At 49.8% G+C, this 9,251-nt stretch overlaps 1 protein-coding gene across 4 annotated transcripts in view; it reads left to right on the plus strand.

Annotated features, from left to right (window-relative positions):
• Positions 1-7,378, plus strand: part of GPATCH8 (G-patch domain containing 8) — a 104,176-nt gene extending 96,798 nt beyond the window's left edge. For all 4 annotated transcript variants that reach the window (XM_062215622.1, XM_062215624.1, XM_062215625.1 and 1 more), the window contains one exon: positions 3,324-7,378. In XM_062215622.1, coding sequence (XP_062071606.1) covers positions 3,324-7,203 — 3,880 coding nt within the window. In that variant the 3' untranslated portion in view covers positions 7,204-7,378. The remainder of the gene's footprint in view (positions 1-3,323) is intronic.
• The last annotated feature ends 1,873 nt before the right edge of the window (positions 7,379-9,251 follow it).

Genomic DNA, 9,251 nt, shown 5'->3' on the forward strand with positions numbered 1-9,251 from the left:
ACCTAGGGCTGAATTTCTCAGCAGTTATTAGAGTCTGGAGACCCAATATTTGGCCACAGTGCTGGCCCCGGCAACCTTCTATATAGTCAGCTCATTCCTCCTGGCCATACTACAAGGTTGTTTTCTCAAAATATGTACACCAGCCCACTTTCTAGTTTAGGACATATTTTAATACATTTTTTTAATACAAGAAATGACTCTTGTTCTCAGTTTTGTATGTGAACAGTTTAAAGATGACCAAGTAATCACAGGAGACGAAAAGATTTTTGATCCACCATCAGTTATTCCTTTATCCTAGAAGGAAGGCATGACCCCATGGTAAATGCTATTGAAGTAACATGGCAAAGACTGAGCAAAAGTTCAGAATAAATACTCCCCCCCCCCCTTTTTTTAATTCTATTTGAAGGGTTTAAGATTTTGAAATTTCGGGCCGGCGCCATGGCTCAACAGGCTAATCTTCTGCCTTGCGGCACTGGCACACCGGGTTCTAGTCCCGGTCGGGGCGCCGGATTCTGTCCCGGTTGCCCCTCTTCCAGGCCAGCTCTCTGCCTTGGCCAGGGAGTGCAGTGGAGGATGGACCGAGTCCTTGGGCCATGCACCCCATGGGAGACCAGGAGAAGCACCTGGCTCCTGCCTTCGGATCAGCGCGGTGCGCTGGCCGCAACACACCAGCTGCAGCAGCCATTGGAGGGTGAACCAACGGCAAAGGAAGACCTTTCTCTCTGTCTCCCTCTCTCTCACTATCCACTCTGCCTGTCAAAAAATAAAAAAATTAATTAATTAAATAAATTTTTTAAAAAAAAGATTTTGAAATTTCCTTTGAGTTTTTGCTGTCAGGTATACTTTATAAAGCAATGTAGGTATGTCTTGCTATTCAGATCTATTAGGTTCCTACCTTCCAATGGCAGCAATTCCAATACCAAGAGATACCATATTATCTGAACATGTTTGGTCCCTGAGTTGAGGACAGCTGGTAGGTTGGGTTCAGATAACAAGAGCTTCATTCAGATAGATAACTTGTATAGTCCACACATTAAATATAGTCCACACACTAAATATTTCAGATAAGATAGGCAATTTTTCTTTACTTTCTTTAATATTATTTATTTTATTTCTTTTTTTTTTTAACTGAGCTAATCAAGTAGCTTTTTTTTTTTATAAATAGGGTTTTTTGTGAAGATTTATTTTGTTTGTTTGTTTGTTTGTTTGGACAGGCAGAGTGGATAGTGAGAGAGAAGAGAGACAGAGAGAAAGGTCTTCTTCCTTTTTGCCGTTGGTTCACCCTCCAATGGCTGCTGCAGCCGGCGCATCTCGCTGACCGAAGCCAGGAGCCAGGTGCTTCTCCTGGTCTCCCATGCAGGTGCAGGGCCAAAGGACTTGGGCCATCCTCCACTGCCTTCCCGGGCCATAGCAGAGAGCTGGCCTGGAAGAGGGGCAACCGGGATAGAATCCGGCGCCCCAACCAGGACTAGAACCCAGTGTGCCGGCGCCGCAAGGCGGAAGATTAGCCTGTTAAGCCACGGCGCCGGCCTATTTTGTTTATTTGAAAGACAGAATTACAGAGAGAGATAGAGACAGAGAGAGAGGTCTTCTATCTACTGGTTCGCTTCCCAAATGGCTACTATGGCTGGAGCTGAGCCAGTCTGAAGCCAGAAGCCAGGAGCCTCCTTCAGGTCTCCTTTGTGGGTGCAGAATCCAAGGACTTGAACTTGAACCATCCTCCACTGCTTTCCCAGGTGCATTAGAAGGGAGCTATATCAGAAGTGGAGCAGCCGGGACTCAAACCAGAGCCTCTATGGGATGCCAGTGCTGCAGGCTGCGGCTTCAACCTGCTGTGCCACAGAGCCGGTCCCTTATTTATTTCCTTATTTGAAAGACAGAATTACAGAGAGAGAAGGAGAGACAGAGAAAGAAATCTTCCGCCTACTGGTTCACTCCCCAAATGACTGCAACAGCCAGGACTGGGCCAGGCTGAAGTCAGGAGCCTAGAACTCCATCTGGGTTTCCCATATGAGTTGTAGGGGCCCAAGTACTTGGGCCATCTTCTACTGCTTTTCCAGGCACATTAGCAAGGAGCTAGATTGGAAGTGGAGCAGCCAGGTCTCAAACCTGCACCCATATAGGATGCTAGCATTGCAGGCAATAGGTTTACCCATTACCCGCAATGCCAGCCCAGACTTTTAATTTCTTTCTTTTTTTTTTTTTTTTTTGGACAGGCAGAGTGGACAGTGAGAAAGGTCTTCCTTTTGCCGTTGGTTTACCCTCCAATGGCCGCCGCAGTAGGCGCGCTGCGGCCGGCGCACCACGCTGATCCGATGGCAGGAGCCAGGTGCTTATCCTGGTCTCCCATGGGGTGCAGGGCCCAAGGACTTGGGCCATCCTCCACTGCACTCCCTGGCCACAGCAGAGAGCTGGCCTGGAAGGGGGCAACCGGGACTAGAACCCGGTGTGCCGGCGCCGTAAGGCAGAGGATTAGCCTAGTGAGCACCGGCGCTAGCCCAGACTTTTAGTTTCTAAGACAGACATACTGACCACAGGTTGCCATAGAGTAGCACAGAGAGGTTTTGACATTTAAAACAGCTTATTAAAAAACAGCTTATTTTTTTAAAAAAGAAATTTGAAAGCACATGGGAAATTTAATTTTTTTCTCTAGCTGAATGAAATATAACCTCTGTGAACAGATGGAAAGCCTTACTTTGATAGCATACTGCTGGATAGGATGATAAAGTAAGAAATGAAATTAGGGGATGGGAATCAGTGGGTTAAGCCACTGCTTGGGACACCTGTATCCCATATTGGAGGGCCAGATATGAATCCTCACTGTTCCACTTCCATTCCAGCTTCCTGCTACTGGACATCCAGGGCCGATGGTAGATGATCACTAAAGTACCTGGATCCCAGTACTTAGAACTTGGAAGACCCAGATACAGCTGTAGGATCCTGGCTTCAACTTGGCCCAACCCTGACCATTGTGGGCATTTGGGGTGTGAACCAGTGGATGGAAGATCTTTCTGTCTGTCTCTCTCTGTCCCTCTGCCTTTCAAACACATAAAAAGAAATCAGATGGAAAGAGTTGAAGGTAGACTACCCCCGATGGTGGTGAAGAGGTGTTTGAGTTGTGAGATACACTTTACTTTTTGTAGTTTAAGCAGCTTAAGAAGAAACAACAATAACTGGCTAGGTTTTCAGATTAAGACTTTTTCTAGCCTCTACCAAGAAAGTTCTGTCCGTTAGTAACCACCCTAATGAATAGTAGAAACTAAGAGATAGGAAATGTACTCATGAACCTTTTTTGTTTTTCACTTTTCTAAACCATTATGTAGTGCACCTGGAAGTGGGCCCATGTTCAGACCCACCACAGTGGCTGTAGATGAAGAAGGAGGAGATGATGATAAGGATGATTCGGCTGCAAACAGTGCCACTAGTACCACTGCTGCCTGTGGCCCTGGATCTGAATTCTCCACCGATAAAGGAGGCCCTTTCACTGCCGTGCAAATCACTAGCACCACTGGACTAGCACAGGCTCCTGGGTTAGCCTCCCAAGGCATCAGCTTTGGCATTAAGAATAATCTGGGGACCCCACTGCAAAAATTAGGAGTGTCATTTTCTTTTGCCAAGAAGGCTCCTGTCAAACTGGAATCAATAGCATCCGTTTTCAAGGACCACGCAGAGGAAGGGACCTCTGAAGATGGAGCAAAAGCAGATGACAAGGGTCCTGACCAAGGGCCGCAGAAGGTGGGAGACTCTGACGGCAGCAGTAATCTTGATGGTAAGAAAGAGGATGAAGAGCCTCAGGATGGGGGATCCCTAGCCTCAACGTTATCCAAGTTAAAAAAAATGAAGCGGGAAGAAGGAGCCGGGGCTACAGAGCCAGAGTATTACCACTACATCCCCCCAGCACACTGCAAAGTGAAACCTAATTTTCCCTTCCTACTGTTTATGAGAGCCAGTGAGCAAATGGAAGGTGAAAATAGTCCACGCCCAAAGAATTCCCTGGAGAGCAAAAAAAGTAGTTCTCCCAAGCCTAAAGGCTGCGTCAAGGTGGCAGCCAGCCAAGGAGCAGAAAAGACAGTTAGCGAAGTCTCCGAGCAGCCGAAGGAAGTCGGTGCAACTGCCCCCTCAGAGCCCGGGAGCAAAGTGGAGGCAAAGATGGCCTCGGGAAGTGATATGAGTGAGCAGAGTGGGGAGAGTCAGAGTCGGAAGACTTCAGAGAACCAACTATGTGAGTCTAACCCTTCTAAAGAAACCGCTCAGGCCACCCCAGCAGGGAAGGAAAGCCAGGAGGGGCCCAAGCATCCCACTGGTCCCTTCTTCCCTGTGTTGAGCAAAGATGAAAGCACTGCCCTCCAGTGGCCGTCAGAACTACTGATTTTCACCAAGGCGGAGCCATCCATCTCATACAGCTGTAACCCTTTGTACTTTGACTTTAAACTTTCACGGAACAAAGATACCAGAGCTAAAGGGACAGAAAAACCAAAGGATAGTGGAGGCTCCTCAAAGGACCATCTGGAAGGTCTGGATCCTGGTGAGCCAAATAAAAGCAGGGAAGGGTGCGAGAATGTGCTGCATTCCTCGGGAGGCAGAATGGATGCACCTGTATCCGGATCTGCCTGTAGCAGCCTGAGTAAGCAGGAGCCTGGGGGCAGCCATGGGTCCGAGCCAGAAGACACAGCGAGGAGCCTTCCCAGCAAGAAAGAACGATCTGGGAAGTCTCACCGACACAAAAAGAAAAAGAAGCACAAAAAATCGAGCAAACACAAACGGAAACATAAGACTGATGCAGAAGAGAAAAGCTCTAAGGCAGAGTCTGGGGAGAAGTCTAAGAAGCGCAAGAAGCGAAAACGAAAGAAGAATAAGTCATCAGCCACAGCAGATTCTGAGCGAGGACCCAAACCAGAACCCCCTGGGAGTGGCAGCCCTGCACCGCCAAGAAGACGGCGGCGAGCGCAAGATGATTCCCAGCGGAGAGCCCTCCCGGCTGAAGAAGGGAGCAGTGGCAAGAAGGATGACGGTGCAGGTGGTAGCAGCTCCCAGGATCATGGTGGAAGGAAACACAAAGGTGAACCTCCAGCTTCATCCTGCCAGCGAAGAGCTGGCCCCAAACGGAGCAGCCGGTCTAGCCATCGGAGCCGACCCAGTAGTGGAGATGAGGATAGTGATAATGCTTCATCACACCGGCTGCACCAGAAGTCTCCGTCCCAGTACAGTGAGGAGGAGGAAGAGGAGGAGGATTCGGGCAGTGAACATTCCCGCAGCTGCTCCCGATCTGGCCGGCACCATTCGTCACACCGTTCCTCTCGACGTTCCTACTCCAGTAGCTCAGATGCCTCTTCCGACCAGAGCTGCTACAGTAGACAGCGCAGTTACTCTGATGACAGCTATAGTGACTATAGTGACCGATCACGAAGGCACTCCAAGCGCTCCCATGACTCGGATGACTCAGACTATGCCAGCTCCAAGCACCGGTCCAAGCGACATAAATATTCATCCTCTGATGACTATAGCCTCAGTTGCAGCCAATCCCGAAGCCGGTCTCGGAGTCATACCCGGGAGCGCTCGAGATCCCGGGGCCGCAGCCGCAGCAGCAGTTGTAGTCGCAGTCGGAGCAAGCGGAGAAGCCGCAGCACTACAGCCCATAGCTGGCAGCGGAGCCGGAGCTATAGCCGGGACCGCAGCCGCAGCACCAGGAGCCCTTCACAGAGATCAGGCTCCAGAAAGGGATCGTGGGGTCACGAGAGCCCTGAGGAGAGGCGTTCTGGGCGTCGGGACTTCATTCGCTCTAAGATCTACCGTTCCCAGTCCCCCCACTATTTCCGATCAGGCCGAGGAGAAGCTCCTGGGAAGAAAGATGATGGCAGAGATGACAGTAAAGGGACAGGCCCCCCCTCTCAGAACAGCAACACTGACCCAGGAAGGGGATCAGAAAGTGACTGTAGCCCTGAAGACAAGAATTCTGTCACTGCCAAACTGCTTCTGGAGAAGATCCAGTCAAGGAGAGTGGAGAGGAAGCCCAGTGTGAGTGAGGAGGTGCCGGTCCCCCCTAATAAAGCTGGGCTGAAGCTCAAGGACCCCCCTCAGGGCTACTTTGGACCCAAACTCCCCCCATCTCTTGGCAGTAAGCCTGTCCTCCCACTGATAGGGAAGCTCCCAGCTAACCGAAAGCCCAACAAGAAATGTGAAGAGGCTGGCTCGGAAAGGGGGGAAGAGCAAGAACAGTCAGAGACAGAAGAAGGGCCCCCAGGGAATAGTGATGCCGCATTTGGGCATCAGTTCCCCTCAGAGGAAGCAGCTGGTCCCTTATCAGACCAACCCCAAGAAGAGCCAAAGTCAGAAGAAGCTACTGCTGATCACCCTGTGGCTCTGCTCGGTACCCCGCCACACTCTGACTGCTACCCTGGGAACCCAGCCATTTCCCATAACTACCTCCCTGACCCCAGTGACGGGGACGCCCTCGAGGCCCTGGATAGCAGTAGTCACCCAGGCCCTGTGGAATCCAGCTTGCTGCCTATAGCGCCAGACCTTGACCACTTACCTGGTTACACCCTTCCCAGCGGGGAACCTAGTATCGAGTCAACAGACGGGCCTGAGGATGCGTCGTTGGCCCCCCTGGAGAGTCAGCCCATCACCTTCACTCCTGAGGAGATGGAGAAGTACAGCAAGCTCCAGCAGGCCGCCCAGCAGCACATCCAGCAGCAGCTTCTGGCCAAGCAAGTGAAGGCCTTTCCCGCCTCAGCGGCCCTGGCCCCGGCCACACCAGCCCTGCAGCCGATCCACATTCAGCAGCCAGCCACCGCCTCAGCCACCTCCATCACGACTGTTCAGCACGCCATCCTACAGCATCATGCTGCAGCAGCTGCTGCCGCCATTGGCATTCACCCCCACCCGCATCCCCAGCCACTTGCCCAAGTGCATCATATTCCCCAACCCCACCTGACCCCCATTTCCTTGTCCCACCTCACTCACTCAATCATCCCTGGCCACCCTGCTACCTTTCTCGCTAGCCATCCCATCCACATCATTCCTGCCTCCGCCATCCATCCTGGGCCCTTCACCTTCCACCCTGTCCCACATGCTGCCCTCTACCCAACGCTGCTTGCCCCACGGCCTGCTGCGGCAGCTGCCACTGCCCTCCACCTTCACCCACTACTTCACCCCATCTTCTCAGGTCAAGACCTGCAACACCCCCCCAGCCATGGCACATGAGGTGAAGGGTGGGAGCCTAGGGAAGGCTAGGGAAGGTGATTGGTAAATCTTCCTCTGGGGGTGTTGAGCCATTAATACCAGCAAGTAGAAGCTGGAATGGGCAGTGTCTGAGAGCCAAAGAATCGAGTTTTGGCTTGCAGGGATGGGTTTAGATTTGAGGTTTGCTTTGAGTTTACTATCAGGGAAATTTTTTTCCTTTCCTCCTTCCTATTTGTCCCTCACTCTCCTGTGTTTCTAAGCAAGGGAACACCCGTAAGCGCTACCCATCCCTCTGCGGCATCTCCAGACTGTCAAGTTTAGACAGTCCCCTCCTCCCTCTACTCTTTATTCTCTACTCTTCCCTCCTATAAATTTTAAAAACATTATCCCTCCTTTTTCTCTGGTGGGTTGTCACCAAAGCACTTGTCATGGGTCCATCTGGTCTTGCTTTCTCAGTGCCACAAGGAAGACCACGCTGTCCCTCTGGCGGTGAGAGCACCACCCCGTCAGGCAGTGTCTTTGACCGGCCCTTGGAGACCTCACGTTGTCCCAGGTGAGGTGGAAAGGGAGTCTGTCCTAGAACCAGATGCAACTCAGGCTGCAGTCAGTCCACATCCCACAAAACAGAGCCACACATTGGGCACTGTTGTCCTCATGTCCCTCATCCCAGAAGAGGCATCTGCACATCCCAGAAAAGAAGATCCTATCATGAATAGAAGCTGTGCGGAACAGTCACCCGTGTGCTTCCTGAGAGAGGAGCGCGCGTGTCTGAAGGGTATATTTTCTTCTGTTGTGTTGATGTTTCCTTCTTAATTTATAGGATTTTTAATGTAAAAATTGCACTGAACTCTATAAACGTAAATGCTGCTTTTTGTAGCTCATATAAAAAAGGTTCCATATTTGTAGTATACTGCAATAATATTTTTTACATTCAGCTCTTTAAGTGATCCTTGTTCTGGTGGCTTTGTGTAAATATGTTTGCCCTAGTTGAATTAAGAAACTTTAAAGGTTATAAAATGAAAACAAAAATAAAGTATTTGTTTTCTGCTAGATGCAAAAATGACTAAGCATGTATATTTTATCAAGCTCATGTATTTTTTGAAGTTATGAACTATAAAAATGCTAAAACTTTTTGCTAGGGCAAAATGTTAAGTCTTCTAGTAAGTAAGTGGTGTCCTCAGTCCTGGGATTTTGAACTGACGGTCAGCATTCAGCTGGGAGTGTGAGAGGGTGTTCGGTTGGGACAGTCTCCCTCGTGCTGTATCGAGAGACAGGCGGACCCCACAGAGGAGGAGGAAGAGATTGAGTGAGGCTGGGAAGGTTCCTAAGTTACCCTGGCACCTTGTTCAGGCGCTCCATTTGCCTTCCTAGTACTTAGCCCCCTCTGACTTTTTTTCATGTGCCTTTTGGGTTGGCCAGAAACTGAAGTAGCTTGGGGGCTGGCGGAGCTCCTTTGTTGGGAGATGAGCACATTTACAGAGACTTAAGATTCTTTTGCTTCATAGTTCCATGCCTTCTGCCTAGCTCAATTTGAGCAGTAAAGCTTCCTTTTTTTTTTTTTTTTTTTTCTTCTTTTCTCCCATGACTTTGACAAGAGGAATTACCATCTGAGCCCCTCACCCCTCACCCCCTCTTCTTGCCTTCCATCCCACTTCAGCCCTGACTAACGCTGATGCAGAGTTGCTTGTGTGGCAGTTCCCGTAGCCTCTGGTGTAGCTGATGCTTCCCTCTTGGGCATTTCCCCACGTATTCCTGTGGCTAGAATTGGCTTGGGGTCAACTGACAGGACAAGCGACAGACTTACCTGGGCCAAGGCTCTGTGTTCCTGCCTTTCTTCTCAAATTCCCAAAATTGAAAAAAAAAAAAAAAAAAAAAAAGTTTAGAGTCTATGAGCAAACAAGGCTCTGGACTGCGCTGCCTCCTACCTGTTCGGTGCTCCATGTATGATTCAGAAGCATCACTTTTTGGATAACTAGCACTGGGAAAATGAAATCATCTGTTTGAAGTGAAGGGACTCATTTTCTTTTCTTTTAGCCCATGTAAATATTTAAATAATACAGTATTAACAT

The sequence above is a fragment of the Lepus europaeus genome, chromosome 18 (assembly GCF_033115175.1).
Source record: "Lepus europaeus isolate LE1 chromosome 18, mLepTim1.pri, whole genome shotgun sequence".
In the NCBI taxonomy this organism is placed as follows: Eukaryota; Metazoa; Chordata; class Mammalia; order Lagomorpha; family Leporidae; genus Lepus; species Lepus europaeus.